The 20,213-nt window shown below is 34.3% G+C and overlaps 2 protein-coding genes across 6 annotated transcripts; one reads left to right on the top strand and one right to left on the bottom strand.

The window, feature by feature from the left end:
- Positions 1–826: 826 nt before the first annotated feature.
- Positions 827–5,985, top strand: LOC114256483 (uncharacterized). 2 transcript variants are annotated; one of them, XM_028196146.2, is made up of 7 exons: positions 827–1,330; positions 1,491–1,563; positions 1,996–2,128; positions 2,325–2,428; positions 3,972–4,143; positions 4,280–4,420; positions 4,495–5,985. In XM_028196146.2, exons 2-7 carry the CDS (start codon positions 1,511–1,513, stop codon positions 5,692–5,694), a joined length of 1,803 nt encoding a protein of 600 aa, XP_028051947.2. In that variant the 5' UTR covers positions 827–1,330; positions 1,491–1,510; the 3' UTR covers positions 5,695–5,985. The 2 variants fall into 2 exon arrangements, with proteins under 2 accessions (XP_028051947.2, XP_028051948.2); XM_028196147.2 differs by having other exon boundaries at positions 827–1,334.
- A 305-nt stretch (positions 5,986–6,290) lies between these two features.
- On the bottom strand, positions 6,291–14,614 carry LOC114256482 (somatic embryogenesis receptor kinase 1). 4 transcript variants are annotated; one of them, XM_028196142.2, is made up of 11 exons: positions 14,118–14,614; positions 12,946–13,078; positions 12,777–12,848; positions 11,367–11,514; positions 9,539–9,615; positions 9,340–9,411; positions 9,144–9,256; positions 8,399–8,530; positions 7,978–8,319; positions 7,385–7,779; positions 6,291–6,862 (listed from the first exon to the last, which is right to left on the bottom strand). In XM_028196142.2, the coding sequence occupies exons 1-11, from the start codon at positions 14,203–14,205 to the stop codon at positions 6,548–6,550; spliced, it is 1,887 nt and encodes a 628-aa protein (XP_028051943.2). In that variant the 5' UTR covers positions 14,206–14,614; the 3' UTR covers positions 6,291–6,547. The 4 variants fall into 4 exon arrangements, with proteins under 4 accessions (XP_028051943.2, XP_082777628.1, XP_028051944.2 ...); XM_082921502.1 differs by having other exon boundaries at positions 9,539–9,610; XM_028196143.2 differs by having other exon boundaries at positions 9,539–9,610; positions 11,371–11,514.
- Positions 14,615–20,213: the final 5,599 nt, after the last annotated feature.

The raw sequence follows: 20,213 nt of genomic DNA, 5'->3' as shown, positions 1-20,213 counted from the left end.
TACTCGAAAGGATGTCAAAATTTTAAATCGCAATAAATAGACACGTACGAGGGGGCGGGAAGTCGACACGACAACCAAAAGGGGTGCGATTAGATATCCGCATGAGGATGAGGCTAACAGCCGAATTTTGGCTCTGACTTTTCAAAATTCGGAACCAAGCACTCCAACTAACTGTCGTTGGTAAAGTGCTTGGGGGGTAATTGTGGGAGCCGAATAAATAGAAGAGTCAGAAGGTGCGCACCCTAGAAATCAGATATTATTCGGCTCCATACTGCGTGACTAGGATGCCGAATACGTTAGGAAGGCCGAATAGCCAGAGATCAATAGTTCCGAACAAATAAAAGGGGAATGGGATAAAAGTAGGCTCAGGCCCCGAGGCCCAAAAAGCAAGTATAAATACAAGAACCACAGATTTAGAAAGGTATGTAAGAATCACTTCACTGAACTTAGTAAATAAGCTATCCTGAGTGTCTGAACTGACTTGTCCGTCGGAGTGCTAATTCCGGCATTCCTGACCGGAGTGTTTGTATCTTTTCAGGTGACTAGTTGAGGATCACTAGCGTCTACCAAAATCTGAAGAGTATTTCTAAACCACTTCTCTACAGATTTATATGAATTATTTATTTTTTCAATTTTTATTATATTTATCTTTTAAAAAATAAACAATAATTATAATTTTATAATAATTTAATTTTTTATTTAAATAATTTAAAACAAATCTGATAAAATCAACCATTCAAATCGTCAAAATGAACCTTATTTGTGAAGGAATAGCAGGCAGCACCATACGTCAGTGGTCAAGTAGGACCCGGGCAGCGGGAACCATCCTCACATAACTTCATGGGCCCAGCAGCCTATCTAATATCTATCTCCCCCACCTAGTCGGCAAGGCACAGCCCACAGAAAAATTATTATTGGTTGCCCTAAGTCACTACATCGATTATAATTTATTATATTTTTCAATCATTCAATATAAATTTGTGAATTTTTTTTTTTTTTTCATCAATTGCAGTTCTATCAGGACATCACGTGAGGATGCTACAAGAAAGAACCAATAACAGAATATTTTAAAAAAATGATTAAAAATTATTTTTAAAATTATTATTATTATTTTTTTTTTGTGAAGAAGTGATTTTTAATTTTCTTTTCAAAGCATCTCATTATTAATTAAAGAATTAAAGAAGAAAATAAAAAAAAGACAACACACGCACATACATACATTATACATACGCATTATCATCGGTAGAAAGAGAGATCGAAGGAGAAGCCTTCGTTGGTAAGTTTGTGACGACGAGTTTACGCGTCCCCATCTTTACCCTTGGTGGAGCAGGTAGGTATGTATGTTCATATACATATATATAGACAAACAAACAAACACTCTTGACATCACCTTCTCATCTCAAAAATTTAGAATTTGTGTTTTGGCTTTGTATCTTGTCTCTGATTGTTGATCGCGTTGTATTACTATCATTGTTGTCGTTGGTTTCTAGGGTTTTCTCATATTGGGACGATGTCGATGCTCGATTCTTTCTTCAACAACAAGGGTTTCAAGGCTTCCAAATGGTGATTTTCTTTCCTACAATTACAAATATTGTTATTTTGCTTCAATTTTGCTTCTTTTTTTTTTTTTGAATTCGAACTCTATATGCTGCTTCTCATTCATTGTGTTCTCACTTTCTCTATAATTGATTTTGACATCTACACTTTTATGACCTCCATCTTGAGTGAAAAATGCAATTTATACCACATAGATCAGCTGACAAATTATGGGTAGAGTTGAATGAGTTGCGTCATGTCATGGCCATAAATTGTAAACGCTGTTATATACTGTATCCTGTATTCTATATTATAAATCTATGCTGCTTGTGTCTCTGTCCACCATATGTGTATTTCTATCACTCATCTACACTCAAATATATATATGTATACCTGGTCATGTTATGCTGTATCTAATTGTTGTATGTATGCCGTTCTAATTGTGTTTGTCACTTACAGTAAAACCCTGCTGAAGCTGACAATTCCGCGTATAAAGTTGCTGAGAAATAAAAGAGAAATTCATGTGAAGCAGATGCGGCGGGACATTGCCAAGCTCCTTGAGACAGGTCAAGAAGCTACTGCTCGTATTCGGGTAAAACCTACTTTCTTTCATGAATCTCATATGAATATATAATGTGTAAGATATTTGAAAGAAAGCACATACACTTTTCTTTCAAGGATGAAATTTTAGCTGTAAGAGGCTTTTAGTTACTGTGCCTGTAGCGTGGTAATAACTTGTTTTGTTTTCTTCTTTTTGGGTTTTGTGTTTTTCTGAATGTCCTGTTCAGGTAGAGCATATTATCAGGGAAGAGAAAATGATGGCTGCGCAGGAGATCATTGAGCTATTTTGTGAGCTTATTACTGTCCGTCTTCCCATTATTGAAACTCAAAGGTTCATTTCTGAATGAAAATCCCAACTCAAACGTATTTTTAGTTTGTTTGTTTGTTCTTTAAAGATTATTATCACTCTTATTTCAATTTTTAGTCTACAAATTAAGTCACTTTATGCAACTAGTAACTAGTTAGATAAATTTGATTAAGAATGTGCACTAGAATTAATGTTGGTTTCAGGTGCATAAATTTGCACCATGTAATGGGATTATTTTGGTCCAAGACTTTTGATATGGGCATTGGATCTTGTAAATAAGTCAGGTGAAAATCAAAACAAAATTTTCAAATGTTCAATTTAAGATATTGGAATTCAGCAAATCATGTTAGCAAATGGGGGTCATACATTTCACGTAGGAAACAAAATGAATGGTACTTTACTGGGTAGGGCAAACATATATGCAGATAAAGGAACCGCAACCTAAAGGTCAAGTGAGCTAATTTGATTTACAACTCTATTTGGTTTGAAGAGAATTGCGTAATGGTATCTTTTTGTAGCTCCCCATCCAGGCTTCAGTGAAAACAATAATGGCTTTTTTGTTTTGTTTTAATGATAACTGAATTTATCAAAGAGAGAGAGCTTCTTTAGTTAGGAATTAAATAAGTGGCAATAGAAAGAAAGAGAGCTAGATTGAAAGATTTCACTCTAGTCTCTTGTGAGAAGATAGCCCCTGAGAAAAGATTCAAGAGTGTAAGAACTTGTTTTGGCAAGCACATTTGCATGTTAGTTTGCATGGCAAGGAACCCAAGTGAGATTGCATTTTGACAGGATTTGACACTAGGACCAATTCTCTCTTTATTGGGATTTAAAAGTTCAGTGTGGGAATCTACCTTAGGTGCACTAGATAAAGAGTATTGAATAGTAGTTCTCAGCAAAAGTGAAAAAAAAAAAAATGGGAAAAGAGCCACGGAACAACTAATGCTGTGCTGTGTGAAAGCATCAACTTTGCTGCCGCACCAAGAATCATGTGGATATTATTTTAGTGTTGTGGTTTTTGGATCAGTGAATATTTTCAAAGTCAACCAGTTTGTGATGAGTTTATCAATCTATTCAGCTGTGAGGAATTACAAACAAATTTCACATTTGCTTTTATATCCTTTATGAGGAAACAATAAAAGTTCTGATAAGCTTAATGACTTGGTTACATTGTTAACTTGCTTGGTTTATCAACCTCCTATCACTCCTGTTACTTTTGTAAAATATGCCTGAATTTGTTGATGCTAATGTCGTGAAGTTTGTCAAAATTTGTAGCTATTTTGGGACTCTATGTAGCTTTCATTTGTTAAATTTATTTATAAAAAAATTCTTCATTTCTTAAATTTGGTTAGCAGATATATCTAAACCATCACATGGGAGCCACTTTATCTTTGCACTACTGTTTGTAAATGCATTTGTTTTGTCTTTTATTTATATAAATGCATTGTGGTTATTGATTTCTGTAAATTAGCTTCTTGATTTCTCCACTCCATATGAACTGATACTTGGCTTCTAATCAGTCAAAGTCATTGTTGTTTGATTTTCTTCCTACACCGTCCATGATGTGCAGGGAATGCCCTTTAGACTTGAAAGAAGCAATTTCTAGTGTGTGTTTTGCTGCACCAAGATGTGCAGATCTGCCAGAGTTGCTTCAGGCTCAAATGCTATTTACTGCCAAATATGGGAAGGAATTTGTATCAGCTGCAACTGAGCTTATGCCAGAATGTGGTGTCAACCGTCAGGTTATATATAATTGTCATCTTATATTAGTAACTGAATAATGAGATCTTTTTCCCTTTATCATTCTTAGGTGTGCGATTACCTGTCTTTTATTCCAGCCCCACTTAATGATATTTTTGTTTGTTTTGTAATTTACAGCTGGTAGAACTGCTGTCAGTTCGTGCTCCTAATCCTGATGTGAAACTGAAGCTGCTGAAGGAAATTGCAGAAGAGCACAAGTTAGATTGGGATCCAGTTGCCTCTGAAACTGAATTATTGAAGCCACATGAAGACTTGCTGGTAAGTATTATTTGCCCCCCTTGCCTTGATTCCAATTTTCTTTTCATGTCTAATCTGTATTATCTTGCTGCCAGAATGGACCGACTCAGTTTGTCAGTGGGTCCAAATTGCCTCTTCCTGAGGAAAAACATGAAGAACCATTGTACTCTGCCTCGGAAAAAGCCCTCGATGAACAGTCAGATTCTGATGCTGGCTCTGAGACATCAGATTTTCCTGAAGTTCCTAAGGCATCAGTACGGCCAAGTGTAGACACTGCTTCAGCACCAGAAATGCTTCCTTCCCCAGAAGTCAATCTTCAATCAGCCAAAAATTCTGATGTAAATGAAAGTCTATTACATGAACTGAACGTGGGGCATGACACTGCTTCAGCACCAGAAACGCTTCCTTCCCCAGAAGTCAATCTTCAATCAGCCAAAAATTCTGGTGTTAATGAAAGTTTATTACATGAACTGAACCTGGGGCATGACACTGCTTCAGCACCAGAAATGCTTCCTTCCCCAGAAGTCAATCTTCAATCAGCCAAAAATTCCGATGTAAATGAAAGTCTATTACATGAACTGAACCTGGAGCATGACGAGGTGTTGCAAGAGAAATCAGTACCTAATACTACTGAATCGGCCAAAATTCCAGTTTGTTCGATGGGAGATAAACAATTTTTGCCATTCATATCTCCACCATCACGGTCTTCTGCAACATTTCCTGCAACATTTCCTGTGAGACAGAGTGAGCCACCTATGCCCTTGTCGAGGACCAAAAGTGAAGCCAATGTAGATTTGCAGGATGTGTTGGCTGCAGCTCAGACTGCTGCTGAATCAGCTGAACGTGCGGCAACCGCTGCCCGCTCAGCAGCTAGCCTTGCCCAGCTCAGAATTAGTGAACTCGTCAAGAAAAAGAATGACCAGATCTCTGATAATAGCAGTGAAAACCCATTTCACATGGACACTTGTCAGTCTCCTACAATGGATAACCCTCATCTCTTTCATCAAAATTCTTCAGGTAATACAGGTAGCATTTCAAATTCTCCCAGCCCACATCAAGATCATGCAAATCATCTGGTGCAGCAGGTGTCAAGTCTTCCTTCATACAACGACCCGAAAGTGGAATTTGATTCCTCCCTTTTGAACAGTGATGTTCCTGGACATGACATTGATCGTCACCAGCCTCAGAGGTTGCCTTCAATGGATGATGAACCTTACTTCTCATACCCAAACTTGTTTACTCAACAAGATTCAAATGTCGGATCCGCTGTCCATTCGATTAAAGATAATTCCTGATCAACCCAGGAGCTTTGATTTGGCCAATCTACCTTTGCCTACCTCATTGGTGAGTTGGGTTCCATGAAGTTTTCATCTGTAAAGTGTTGGTGTGATTAGACATTATGCATACGTGTTTTGCTTATGGTGGCTACCTTTGCGTTCATGAAATGAGGATTATTGTTCATCTACCTCAGTACTGTAAATGCCATACAAGACAGGTCATGCTACATTATATATAATTTTGTAAGATCATTTGATGTATAAAAGCTTCAAGTATCTTGGAAATAAAGGTTTTCATGATTTATTCCATGTCCAATTTCTTTGGAACAAAAAAGGTTAGTGTTAAATTGCCAATTTAGTACGTTGTGTTTGATGGGATTTCATGAAAGATTATAGTAAAATATTTTTTTGGTGGTATAGTATTGATCTTTTCAATAATCATTTCCTTGTAAAATACATGTATTGTTGCGGAAAATTTAACAAAGAGTAGGGAATGAGCACTGCGTTGGCCTGGGTTCGCCATGAGTGTAAAAAACATGAACTGCTTCTGCATCCAAATCACAAATCTTCCTCCTCAAAAAAAATAAAAGATCAAAGTTTCTTAAATAAATGGGTAAATAAATAAAGTCAGCACAAATAATTAATAGATCACCATAGCTGCTTTTTTCTTGAGCAGAATAGAAGTGTTGATTACAAAAATTGCCTGACAATACAAATTCCTATGCACAAATGTAATGAATAATTAACAATGCCCTTACAGGAGGCTAAAAGAAAGATTATGTTAAAAAGCAGAAAAAAGAAAAAGAGAAACAAAAAAACCAAAAAGAGAGGTTATATATAATTTCTTTCTTTTCTTCAACCATGAAAGGGGTCACCTCGGCCCAGATAGCTCAACTGCATGTAGATTTTCTGTCGAGTCAACAATCCAATCAGAGTTGGGGTGAGGTTCAAGTTCAACATCCTGGCGAAGAACTTCCACCTTTTGCCACTCATCCCACTTCTCCGCCAAGCCATCACCCTCTAGCATTCTGACCACTTCTGACATCTTGGGCCGATCCATTGGAGACCCTTGCGTGCAAAGCAGTGCTACCTGGATAAGCTGCTCCACTTCACCCTCAACATAATTCTTCTGCAGATCAGGATCAACCAGCATTTCTAATTTCTTCTCCTTCAGAAGTCCTTTTACCTGAAATAAGAAAATGATGCATCTTAAAGCGTAAATGATCCCCAGTGAGCCTGACATGCATTGGGCCTGTTTGGTGGTTTTTGTAAAGCTGAAAGCTAATACCCATAAAGCGTAAGCAGAAAGCATGTCCCCCCAAGTTCCAGATAATTAGCTTTTTTTAAGCTTATTTAAATAATTTCTACCTAATAAAACAGTATCAAACAGTCTGGCATACACTCAAAATAAAAAAGCTATAAACAGCTCATATAAGTTACACCAAACAGCCCTGTGAAATTAAGACACATGTAGGGCATGACAAAAGATGAGGATGCAACCGATCATTGTTCACCTAATTGTGACAACAGTATGATTTAGCTATACTGGGGCAGAGGACAACCAAGGTTCCAAACTCTTCACCAATTCAACCTTATTTAAAAAGAATTCTAGTAAAACCCAGAATCGGGCAGAAACTCAAGATAACTAGAAGAAATTCCTGCATGGACGATTAAACAAATAAAATTACAGAGAAATTTTAATGCATACCCAATCAAGTAGCATGACGTCATCATCATTTGCAAGACGAGCAAGATCAAAAGCCCTTTGGCCTGTTATCAGTTCTAGAAGCATAATTCCATACCCAAAAACATCCGTTTTCTCCGATGATTTTCCAGTAGAGAGGTACTCTGGAGCTATATGCCCAATTGTGCCTCGTACAGCAGTAGTAACATGTGTATCCTTGTAATCCATAAGTTTAGCCAACCCAAAGTCTCCAACAACAGCCTCAAACTCCTCGTCCAACAAAATATTTGCAGCTTTTACGTCACGATGAATGATCTTTGGGTCACAGTGATCATGCAAATAAGATAGTCCTCTTGCAGATCCCAATGCAATTAGCTTCCTTGTTGGCCAATCAAGCGGTGGTTCAGATGGAGGACGTTCTAAAAAATGTGTAAACATTATTACTGAGAAATTGAACTAGGCATGCCTAAGTATAAAAAAAATCCCTAAATTTGAAGAATCAAGAAAATATTGGTCAAAGTAATGAAATCAAAGTAGAGCGGAAATGCTAGTGGAAGAGGCATGCCTAATAAGTACCAAAAAATCTGTAAATGTGCGGAAATGCTAATAAGAATTACCTCTTAAGCATGATGCAACACTTCCATTTGCCATATAAGGATAAACAAGGAGTCGTTCAGTAGGCGTCATACAAAACCCACGTAGTCTCAGGAGATTTCGATGCACAGCCATGCTGATCATCTCAACTTCTGTTTGAAATTGCAACTCCCCACCAGGTGTACGCTCCTCCTTTAATCGTTTTACAGCCACCAACGAACCATCTGCTAGCCTTCCCTTGTATACCTTACCAAATCCTCCTCTACCCAAAACATTTTTATTACTAAAACCATCCGTTGCAACTTGTAATTCTCGCAGGGAGAACCTTTTAAGCTGCCCCAGATGAACTTCAGGATCCTCTTCGGCTGCAAAGAAATGTCAACAATTGATAATCAAATTGTATAATATGTTTAGTTTGAACCAGTTTTCAGTTAAATCACTAACCAGGCACATCAAAGAAATATTCTTGTGGTTTCCTGCGTCGCCACCACGCAAATGCAATTGCAGGGGCAGCAAACAGAAGAGCAGCACCAGCAGCAACCCCTCCAGCAATCGCTCCGGTTGCACTATTTCCTCCTGATTTTTAAAATAAATACAATAGAAAAAAAAAAATACAATGAAGTATGAGCAGATGCCACTGCCTACATAAGGACCACACTACGTAATAGCAACCTTACTCACAATACCCAAACTATATGTAATAACAAATCTAACATATGACTCAAGCAACTGTGATACAACAGGAAGGATAACTGGCAAATCAGTACTAGCATCATCAAGTTCAAATTGATTGGTACAGTCATTTGCAATTACAGAAATTAAATTATTAAAGTTCACGGACCAAGGAAACAAAGATGGATCTGCCACAAAAATGAAATGCAGATGTCCTTGCTTTTTTTAAGGTACAGAATGAAGCTGCACAAGGGGGTTAAAGCCCTCACCCCACCCTGGACTCAAAATGTGACATCCTGAATTAGTTGGCTGATGCAAATATATCTACAAGCAACTATTCACCCAAAAGAGATTCAGATAGACAATAACAATAGCTGATTGATGAACTTCATGCATGTAAAGCCAAGCTAAAACAAAATTACAGGATGGAACTAATCAAACCAGAAGGCAAAAGACATTCTGTGACGTACCCAACATCCATATCATTTGAGAAAGTTAAATAAGCTAGGACAATAACCTGGAGATGAAATTGGTGGTGGTGGGACGAATGGAGGGGGCGGAGAAAATGGAGGAGATCCAGGGCAAGGGTGTCCAGTAACAGGGCCACAGAGATCCAGGTTATTAGCAAAACTGTAGAATGGAAAATCAGCTATTCAGCATTATCCTTCAAAACAACAGTTACGACAAATGTGGGTCAATAATCAGCAAGAAACCTGATAGGTGTAAATAATGAAAAGGAACCATTATCTGGAACTGATCCTGACAGACGGTTGTTTGATAGATCTCTGCATAACAATACAATGAAAGAACATCACTTCTGCATAAGAAAGAGAGAGAGAGAGAGAGAGAGAGAGAGAGAGAGAGAGAGAGAGATATTTACATCGAGAAAAAATGAACCAACTCAGTACTTACAACACTTGCAGTGATGTGATATTGATCAATGACAAAGGAATGGGACCCGTCAAGCTGTTGTTGTTGAGCCGGCTATCCTTACATGGCATTAGAAGAGCATACATGTTAAAATTCAAGATCAGTTGAGATATTGTACTAATAAAAATTTTAAGCATACACGCAAGAAAAGCCAAATTATGCTAGAATTGATGAGGATGCATGTAAAGAACACTCCACAACTTCAAAGACAGTTCAAACTGAAAGCCAATCCTCTGGGTTGGCAACATACAAGTCAATACAAGGAATCGGATCATTAATTCTGGTAGCTTTCTCCTAATACATTCTAAAAACAACAGAACAATTCCATTTATTTTCTAAAAAATTTCCATCTTCATGGACTCTTCACTCCCCTGGTTTCCATTAGCATCACAATCTTGGCGCAACATACAAGTCAATACAAGGAATCGGATCATTAATTCTGGTAACTTTCTCCTAATACATTCTAAAAACAACAGAACAATCCCATTTATTTTCTAAAAAATTTCCATCTTCATGGACTCTTCACTCTCCTGGTTTCCATTAGCATCACAATCTTGGCACAAATACCTTCAACAACTTGTCGGTGAAAAAATTTAACATAATCCTTTGCTTCTTATATTATATAGATAAAATAAAACCAGTAATTTAAAGAAAACACCTCTTATTTTTTCAAGTGTATTTCTAGGAAACATTTCAATAAAAATGAATGCAGTTCAACATAGGAAAGTCACTGGGTCCAATTCTAATCGGAGATTTTATTTTGGACAGGAGACCGAATTGGTGAAAGCAATTCATGGTGTAATTAAAACAGTATATAACTAGCAAAACAATGCTTTTGCCTTTAAATAACAATGGTCATGACAATATCCACTGAATTAATGCAATCCAATTCCTTCTTGTTCTTTGCATAACCAATTTGGAGAAAATTCCATATCCACCGAATCAATGCAATCCTAATCCTTGAATCCTAATTATAACTTTAAATAGCATTTTCCACCCCCAAGGACACCACACAGCTACATACACTAACCATCCCACCACTGCACAACTAGCACCACAACAACAGTTGTTGCATCAATGTCATCACAACTTGCTACTACTGAAAAGGTTTAGTCCCTGAAGTTTCGGTGATGATCATGTCAACATTGACAAGCTGCTTCTGCAGTTAATTTTATTGAAAGGCAAACAACAAGAGAAAAGAGGTTGGAACATGGAGATCGCAAGATATCAATTTTAATCTCTCCAGCAACAGAGCACGCTCGTATTCCTCTTCATCTATTGGGGAGGGGGGGGGGGGGGGAATGAAGTTCTTATATCTTGCTTTCTATTTGATATTTATTATTATTTATTTCTTCTTATAAGAATATTTTCACTTATCCTTCTATCCTCCCTCCTAAAGTCACACTCGCCATTAAAATTGCAATGCTATCTGTTCCGAATTCCCAAAAAACACCAAGGTTTCCAGCATTTAAGTATTTAACAATTCCCATAGCCAAGTTAGGCTTCCCAACTTCAACAACACTGACAGCCGCCAAAACCTACCAGACCATGTAACAATTTTACCATCCCCAATCCAGACCACTCCATGTCACCACATACTACCACCATTGCTACCTGAACTTGAGAGTATCAACATGCATCCTAACCCCACAATTACAGTACCATTATGCCCTTTGTCCCTATCAATACCTCAACTTCCCCATCATCAATGTGTAACCAGTAAATTTAAATGCAAAAGAAGAAACAAGAACAAGCAAAAATACAACTATAAAACGAACAGTAATGAAAATCAAGTGAAGGATAAGCATACACACAGGAAGCGCAGCTTTGACAGCCTGCCCAAAGTGTCTGGGATGGGCCCAGTAAAACCATTCAAGTAGAGATCCAAGCTCACCAAGTTAGTCAGATTCCCAAGGTCACTAGGAATGGGTCCACTTATATTGTTACTGTAGAGTTCCCTGTCATTAACAGATTAAATAAAAATCACTTGTAGATGAGAAGTCTCCACATAGCATCTATGTAAGTTACAAATATACTGCATTAAAAAAAATGCATGAAAACATCCAATAGATAAGCACTTTCACCCTTCAGGGCTTAAAGGGTAGTCCAAATTTTGGTCCAACATTCCACCTGGCCAATTCAAAGGAGAATCAACCAGAACTAAGCCCAGCATTTGGTTGGTTATTAAACCCTAAACTCTCTCTCTCTCTCTCTCTCTCTCTCTCTCTCTCCATAATTTTTTTTCTTTTACCAAAAAAAATTATTATAATATCACCTGGAAGTGAACCAAGATTGTCCTTTTTCCATTACTCTGATCATCATCCTTGAACTAACTCGTTCTTGAAAGCAAACAACTGACTTTTTTCTAAATAACTATGAGATAATGTTACCAACATTTCAAATTATCCCAGACGTGGAGTAGAAACACTATGAGATAATCAACCAAATTTGCATTTTCAAATACATCAAAAACTCGGCGTTTTCTTTTCCGTAATTCCTGTTCTCTTTGGATTTCATAACAACTAACTAGAACTCCCACAAGGAAAACATGACTTTATAGAAATGCACAGGCACCTCTTTTAAAAAATTGTCATGTTGAAAGAAAGGATATTTTCAGGAGTGTACCAACAATGTATTAGTTTTATTCAGTTATAATTTAATTTTATGGCCAAATACCTCAAAATTCAATAACCCACATTATAGCTGATCTTCAAGCATCATGTCAAAGATCAAACCATGCTCTTTTGTTTTGGCAGATCCTTTCTTTAGTTTAAATACCGAAAACTGTTTCCACATTATGTTTATCATGATATGTACTAATGAAGGCTACCCTGCTGTTAGAGAACTCTTTTTCCTTATCATATTACCTACTTTTGCAGTGCCTGCCCTTCCCAATTCCCAAAAGTTAATAACTATGATCTTTGGTCACCAGATGGTAAACCAAATAACACTGACAAAAAAAAATGTCTACAATGTAGATAATTCCAACTCTGCCTAGTATGTAAAAAATTATTAAACATAAATGTCAACCTAGTCCAACTACGAATGTACATATAAGAGTGAAGAAAAAAAACAGCAGCCAGCTGATACCTATTATTTTGGGATAAGTGAATACTTGATAACGCTATATAGTTTAAAATAGAAAAATCTGAATGTAACAATTGTACAAGAACAAACGCAAACGGAAAAACAAATTCCATAACATGAAAACACAACTTACAAGTACTGTAAATTCTTCAACATGCCAAGCTGCGGGACCAACTGACCAGATAAAGCCGCATTGCCAAGATCACTGGAAAAAGATAGGCACAAAGGAGGCATCATACAAACTACTGTCTCATTTTAGAAAGTTAAACTTAAGCATGTACTGAATATGGTAGGTTGCTTACACTCTTATAACACTATTATCATTGTTACATGTAACATGAAACCACGTGCATGGGTTAACAAGTGTTGGATCCCAACTCTGTAGCACATTGTTAGGATCTATTAAGTTGGTTCTCAAGCTATGCAAAGCATCACCTGTTTATAGATACAAGCAAAAGCAATCAAATGCCACTTATAACAATAGTAAAGACGTGTTACAACAAAAATTCCAACTAGGAAGATCAGAGTATTGCCTTCTCCAATTGACACTGACATACTCAAACGGAATAAAGATATGAAACTGGAGTCTTGGTATAGCATAATACTGGAATCAGTTTAATCTAGTGCTTTTCAGAAAGAAGGCATATCCCAAGTTTATTTGTGGAGATAAACTAAACGAACTTAATTAGTGACCAATTATAACATGTTTCAAAATGTGTGAAGAACTTCAGGACTGTTTGGTTGTGTTTTCGTTTTTTATTTTCATTTTTTGAAAAAAAAAAAAAAAAAAACCTGTTTGCCGAATTGTTTCAGAAAACTAATTTTGGAAAAAAATTTCAAAAACACCAAAAAATTGCTTTTGAATTTTGAAAAACTATTTTCGCACAAAAAAACAAAACGATTTGAGAACCAATGGCTATTTTCAAACTTTCAATTTTTTATTTACTTTTCATAATTTTTTATTTTTATGAAATGGCAAACAAAAATGACAAATGAATACAAATCTAAATATCATCCATTTTGTGCATATTGGACCCAAACTAAGAACATAAATTAAATTGTATAATAAAGAGTTTCTATAGGTACAGATATATAAATTCAAGAAGGGGACTGCTCTATTTGATTTCCTTAAAAAATTATTTCTAAACACGGAACAATGGTTGAATATTAATATAAGGGGGTGATACAAAAGGGTGCAAAAATATATAGCATTTCTCATTCAACATTCAAGAATCTATTGCACTAAACAAAGATCAACAACCCCAAAATCATTGAATTTACCATTTTCTAATAGTTCAAGAACAGACATTAATCAATGCCAAAGAAAACAAACTTAATTACATATATCATTCTCTTACATGCATCTGTATACAAAATTAAAATTCCCATTTTTCGCAAACAAGATAATCAAGATTACCATTTGCATAAATAATTTTTATTTTTTTTTATAAAAAAAGTGTAAACATCTGCACACCTTCCATATTTGCACAAATGAAGCTCAGAGGATGAACCACTATGATCAACCACAGAAAACTTGATTTCAACACCATCTCTCTCTCCATCACTATCTTATATACCTAAATACAAATAACTAGTTACACACAGATACATACATCTATATATATATATATATATATATATATTTTTCAGTCAAACCCCAAAATGCCCAGAAAACCCTAGCTCTCAATTGCCCAAATATTCACTATTATTGCCTAACAAAAACGACAGAACCAGAATCAATAGCCGATCTCATCACAGACCACCAAATAAGGTAATTTAAAAAAATAAAAAGAAAAAAGAAAATGCCTTAATATTTATATTCTAACTCTCTCTCTCTCTCCCCTTTGCTTCACCTTTAATCACTCTGCAAGAAACCTGTTCAACTCTGTTCACCCTTTTTTTTTTTTTTTTTTTTTTTTTTTTTTTTTTTTTATCTACAACTCTGTGTGTCTCTCTCCAAGTTTGGGAAGACTAAATAAGTGTACTTTTTGATTTTTTTTTATGAAATATGGGTTGGATTTGGGTTAGGTTTGAAGTGATATGTTAGAGAGGTGATGTGACTTAAATAAGATGATGTGACTTAAATAGGATAATGATTTTTTAACTTTTTAAATTTTTTAGAGGATGCCAAACTTGGCCTAAGTTGAGTGTAGTATATCTATCTGTATCTATCTTTTCTGGTGTGAGCAATGCTCGACAGCTGCCCGAACGGGGGAGGGTGCTGGGCCGCCTGCCCAACTCCCCAAAACGGCTTCGCCCTGTACATACATAGAGTTCGTTGGAGAGGTTCGTCATTTCAGGGCTCGTTTGGGAGTAATTTATTTTAGTAATTTTTTGAATTTTTTTTTTAAATATATTAAAAAATAAAGAGAGTGATACGATGTCTTATAATGATTTTTTTGACTTTTTAAACAAAATATTTAATTGTCAAACGAGACTTTAGTTAGCTTTTAATTATTTTAGTCTTATTAAAATATATATATTTAAAAAAATAGTTGATTTTTTTAAAAGTTTATTTGAAGATTGTGAAAAAAATAAAATAATTATAATTTAAATATAATATTTTATATTATTAATTATTTTAATTATTTTAACCCAAAACCTTCTTTTTGTATATATTATGAGACTGACTGCACCGTCTAGACTCTTTTTTATCAATTTTTTAAAATAATTGTAAATATTAATAAGTTTTAAAAATTACCATTAAGTGGTATTTTTTTTTTTTTCATTTTTCATGAACAAAACACATTATTAATCTTAAATCTATACTATAAAATTTAATTCGGAGTAAACTTTAGTGCACTTTTTTATGGTTCAGCATTTCTATTTTATGAATCTATAGATTAATATTTAGGTTGAGTTTCTCCAAAAAAAAAAAAAAAAATAGCCATATTTTTTTTATAATTATTTTATGTTCAGTAAATTTTTATTTTTATTTTTTTTAAATTCAATATTAACCAAATCCTTTAATATTTAATGTGTAATTTTTTTTGTTTATATAATTTTAATGTGATTTGAAAATTATTTACAAGTAAAAGTACAAGCTAGTTAAATTAAATAAATATATCTATGAAGTCAACACAAACTTAAAATTATAGATAGGAAAGTGACAGTATTTAAACTTGTTTAACAACATTATCCACTATACGAGCATCCTCGCCAAACTCGGTAGAGTCATTTTCCAACTAAATTAGTGATATAAACTTAAAAAAATCGGGTTCATAAATCTCATCACAAGCGTATTAAAATTTAAAAGTATTATAAGTATTATAGTATTTCACTATAATAAGTGAGGTATTGTTCATTCCTACAATAAGAGGATTAGGGGTTACTAGAAGTTCTTTTTTTTTTTTTTTTGTGATCATTTTTTAAGAATTATTTGACTGGTATCTTATTAATTTAATAAAAAAAAGAAAAGAATAACAAATATAATAAAAAATAATATTTTAATAAGATTGAGTTAAAATATAAAATTTAATGTAATGAGTATTAAGAAAATAATTAATTAAAATAACAAAATAACTTTTTAACCTCTAATTTAACTAGAATTTGAAGAGATTTGTATGATGCTCAAATACCCCCAAAAAAACAAACATTGGACCCCACTATTAGTATAATAGGGCCCCAAATCTTATACAATATTCTGTTTCGAGTGAAGTCAAAGAACGGACCGGTCCATTCTAACGCACGCACGCACACACACTGTGTAAGAGAGGAGAGAGGGAAGCAACTAATTAAAAACCACTTTTCGAGATTTTGAGATTTTTTTTTTTAAATAATAATGGTAGGAATCTTAAATGTTTTACTTCTTTTGTTTTAAAATAATAATTTTTTTTGAAAAATTTAATTTTTTTATAGTATAATTATTATATTTTAAAAATATTAATTTTTTAAAATTATCTTTTGATAGTATATTTTTTTTGCAAGTATCAATTGTTATAATTATATTTTTTGTATTATTAATGAATTTAAAAGAAGAGTAAAATAGTAAATTCATATTATTTTATTCCTTAATTTTTGAAAATAAGTTAATATTTTGGGATAATAAAAAATAAAATAAATGAATAATATTTTGGGACAGAGAAAATACTTAAAATTTTAATATTTGATATGGATGTGAGACCCTCATGAAACCCACATGGTATAGTCCCACACCCATATAAAAAAATTAATACAAATTTTAATAAAATATTTGGAATACTTAATATATATATATATATATTTTGTTGTTTTTTTTGTGTTTTTCAAATTGTGTTTGTTTGGTTCCTCTTTTGTTGTTGTCTTTAATATTTGATGACTTAAAACACCACAACCCAATCCAACATCATTTTCAATTGAATAATGTTTGAGGGCCACAAAATGTGACTCAAGTGGCTCGAAACTGTCAAAATGACGTCTTTTTGCATCGTTTTGGTAGCAAAACGACTTCGTTTTAACAGTTTCGAACCATTCAAACCACAGATTTTCGGGCTTCCTACCAGTGCTGTTTTCAATTAGGTTTGTTCAGGTTTTCCTTTATCCTTTCTATTTTCTTTCTTCTTTTGGTTCTCCTTTTATTTTCTCTTTCAATTTTTTTTGGGAATAGCAAATCAATGGAATAGCAAAAAAAAATAATTACATTATAAATATAAAAAAAAATTGTGGGGTAACCCTAACACACATGATAGACTTATACCATGCACAGAATTTTTTTTTTACTATGCACACAGAAAACTTACTCCATCGTAAAAATAAAAATATATTTCACTGCATCATTAAAATGCAATTTTCTCATTTTTTTTTTATTCTCTTTTCAATTTTCTTTGGACAAAACACCAATAAATCTCAAATTTTAATTTTTTGAACCATTTGATCATTCCTTTTATTTTGTAGACTATTAAGTCCTATTTGAATGTTAAAAGCTCACTATAGGCCTTTTTTAGATTTCTCTCCTTTTCAAACATCAACAACATTAACTACACCAACAACATCATCAACATCATCATCATCAAACATCAACTACATCATCAAAACATCATAAAACATCATCAACAATGTCAAACTTCAACTACATCATCAAACATCATCGTACATCATCAAACATCATCACCAACATCATCATACATCATCAACTACATCATCATACATCATCAACATCACCAACATTGTGAACATCATCAAACAACTATATCTTCAACCTCATCAAACATCATCAAACATGAACTACAACATCAAACATCATCAACATACTCTTAGATGCACAGCAACATCAAACATCATCAACATACTCTTAGATACACAGCACCATACTCAGCAACATCATCAACTCGCTCTCTTTTCCTACTGCGATCTCCGAGAAAACAATTCGCAGCACCATACTCTTAGATACACAGAGAGAGGGAGAGAGAGAGATGTGGCGGTGCGTTTCTCGTGGTCTTCGGCGATCGATCTCCGGCGAATCCCTGAAACCCTACATTGAACGATCCTTCTCCATTGAATCAGATGTGGCGGTGCGTTTCTCGTGGTCTTCGGCGATCAATCTCTGGCGAATCCCTGATACCCTACATTGAACGATCCTTCTCCACTGAATCAGTGCGAGCTCTCTCTTTCTCTCTCTCAATTTCTCACTAATCAATTTGGGATTTATTGATGTTTGATGTTGTAGATTTAATTGCCAAATCAATGTTTTCTAGATCATGCTATTAGTGATGATGTTGATGTTGTTGATGCTGCTGGATTGAAATTGCTTGATGTTTATACAATATAATAAATAAACATACCATACCAAATATAAAAAGGACTAAATGGTTTTAAAAAAAAACACTCAGGACTAGATAGAGCAACATTTCCTAATATGGGATTTATGAGTAATTTTTTCATTTTCTTTCTTATTTTGGAACTCTTTCTTTTGGATCATTGATTCATGGGCCAAGGTATAATCATTTAAACTGATTGTATTCCATTAATATATGGACCTTAGACTTGGCCCAATTAAAATATGAAATCCATTTTTTAGTTGAATAAAGCTGAAATCCTAATTTCAAGCCCACATTCTTTTCTCAATTATTATTATTATTATTATTATTTTTTAACCTATTATGGTTGTGTTTGGATTTAAAATTTGAAGAGGGTTTGTGGAGGAAAAGAAGTTCCTTAGCTTTTATATGTAGTATAAAAAATTAAATTATTTAAGCTTAGTTCGATAGGTAAACAAATCAAATTTAAACGCATTTTAAAATTTATTAAGCTTTCAAACTAAACTTAAATAGCATAATATTTTACTCGACTCAACTCAACAGCTTGTGAGCTTTGTGGTTTCCTTTATATCAGTGAAAATTGTAGAATTGACGGCCGATGGAGGAGCATCCATGGGGCCGGGCTGAATGATATTGTGGACTTGAAGACCCAGCTGAAGAGAAAATAGCCCGTTCGTTGGCCTTAGCCCAATAAGCAATATAAAAATAATATTTGAGTCTTGATATAAAAATTTAGAACAGACCATAATAAATAAAAGGAGTTTTCTTAAGTGTGCAAGTGCACACCATGTGCCACTTACACAAAAAGTGTAAGTGTAAGGTGTAAGTATAAGTATAAGGTGTAAGTGTAAGGTGTAAGTGTAAGGTGTAAGGTATAAGTGGGTTGCACATGGTGTGCAACCTCAAAAAAGGTGTAAGTGTAAGGTTTAATTTTTTACAAAAGGTGTAAGTGTAAGGTGTAAGTGTAAGGTATAAGGTGTAAGGTGTAAGTTGCACACCATAACCAAACTCTAAATAAAATTGTGAGGCTTACCCGGTACACTATTAAAGTTTGGCGATTGTAGAATAGAGGAAATTTTGTGAAAGGTCTATCTTATGTTGGGCCAATAAGACCATTAAATATTGGGCATGGTTGAGATTTGAATCACCCACTTTCTCAAAATGGAGTATAGAGGGGATAATTTCTCACCAATACATCATCGAACTGAAGAGATCGAGTTCAGTTTATTGTGGACCCAAAAAGGTTAGACCTCTGTAATTTGATCATGGACTGAAGATGGACTACTCATTTTATGTAACATTGTACCAACTGAACGATGTCATTGAGTTTCCATGATCATATAGATGTAATTCGATTATGTAATTATGAATATCTCATGATGCTAAAAGAAAAACCTAAACATGAATAATTCGGATTATTGAGATGGGGCTCTTGGTAAGACTAGGAAAATCTAACAACATTTTATGAATAAGATTGGCCAAAAAAACCCTATCCAAGTGGGGCCGAGTGTCCATTTAATGTAACATATATATATGATTGATATAAAAAATCTCAAAATGTGGGAGAAAAACTTTCAATAAATACACTAGAAATAATATACATATAAGTAGGAGCAACTCTAGGTGTTATATTGGGTGTTCAATTAAACATCCTGCATTTTTTAAATTTATTTTATATATATATATATAATTTAGCTTAAAATTTTATGTTGAACATCTTTTCTAAACACTCAATTCAATTGAACACCCATCTAACCACTTTCTTGAATACCCAACCCAACTCAACCCATAAACCTTTAATTAATACTCCCTCCGTCCCAAAATAATGGTCCCTT

This window comes from Camellia sinensis, chromosome 3, assembly GCF_055761805.1.
Source record: "Camellia sinensis isolate YWXY chromosome 3, ASM5576180v1, whole genome shotgun sequence".
Classification (NCBI taxonomy): domain Eukaryota; kingdom Viridiplantae; phylum Streptophyta; class Magnoliopsida; order Ericales; family Theaceae; genus Camellia; species Camellia sinensis.
Note: the sequence above shows the minus strand (reverse complement) of the source record. Positions and strands in the feature narration are given on the sequence as shown.

What these genes read in the sequence shown, in the direction of transcription:
- LOC114256483 (XM_028196146.2), top strand. Translation starts at nt 1,511, where the DNA reads ATGTCGATGCTCGATTCTTTCTTCAACAACAAGGGTTTCAAGGCTTCC. An exon ending in GGTTTCAAGGCTTCCAAATG is followed by an intron (nt 1,564 to 1,995) that starts GTGATTTTCTTT and finishes TGTCACTTACAG; the next exon opens with TAAAACCCTGCTGAAGCTGA. An exon ending in AAGCTACTGCTCGTATTCGG is followed by an intron (nt 2,129 to 2,324) that starts GTAAAACCTACT and finishes TGTCCTGTTCAG; the next exon opens with GTAGAGCATATTATCAGGGA.
- LOC114256482 (XM_028196142.2), bottom strand. Translation starts at nt 14,205, where the DNA reads ATGGAGAGAGAGATGGTGTTGAAATCAAGTTTTCTGTGGTTGATCATA. An exon ending in ATCACATCACTGCAAGTGTT is followed by an intron (nt 9,412 to 9,538) that starts GTAAGTACTGAG and finishes ATTGTTATGCAG; the next exon opens with AGATCTATCAAACAACCGTC. An exon ending in TCATTATTTACACCTATCAG is followed by an intron (nt 9,257 to 9,339) that starts GTTTCTTGCTGA and finishes TCCATTCTACAG; the next exon opens with TTTTGCTAATAACCTGGATC.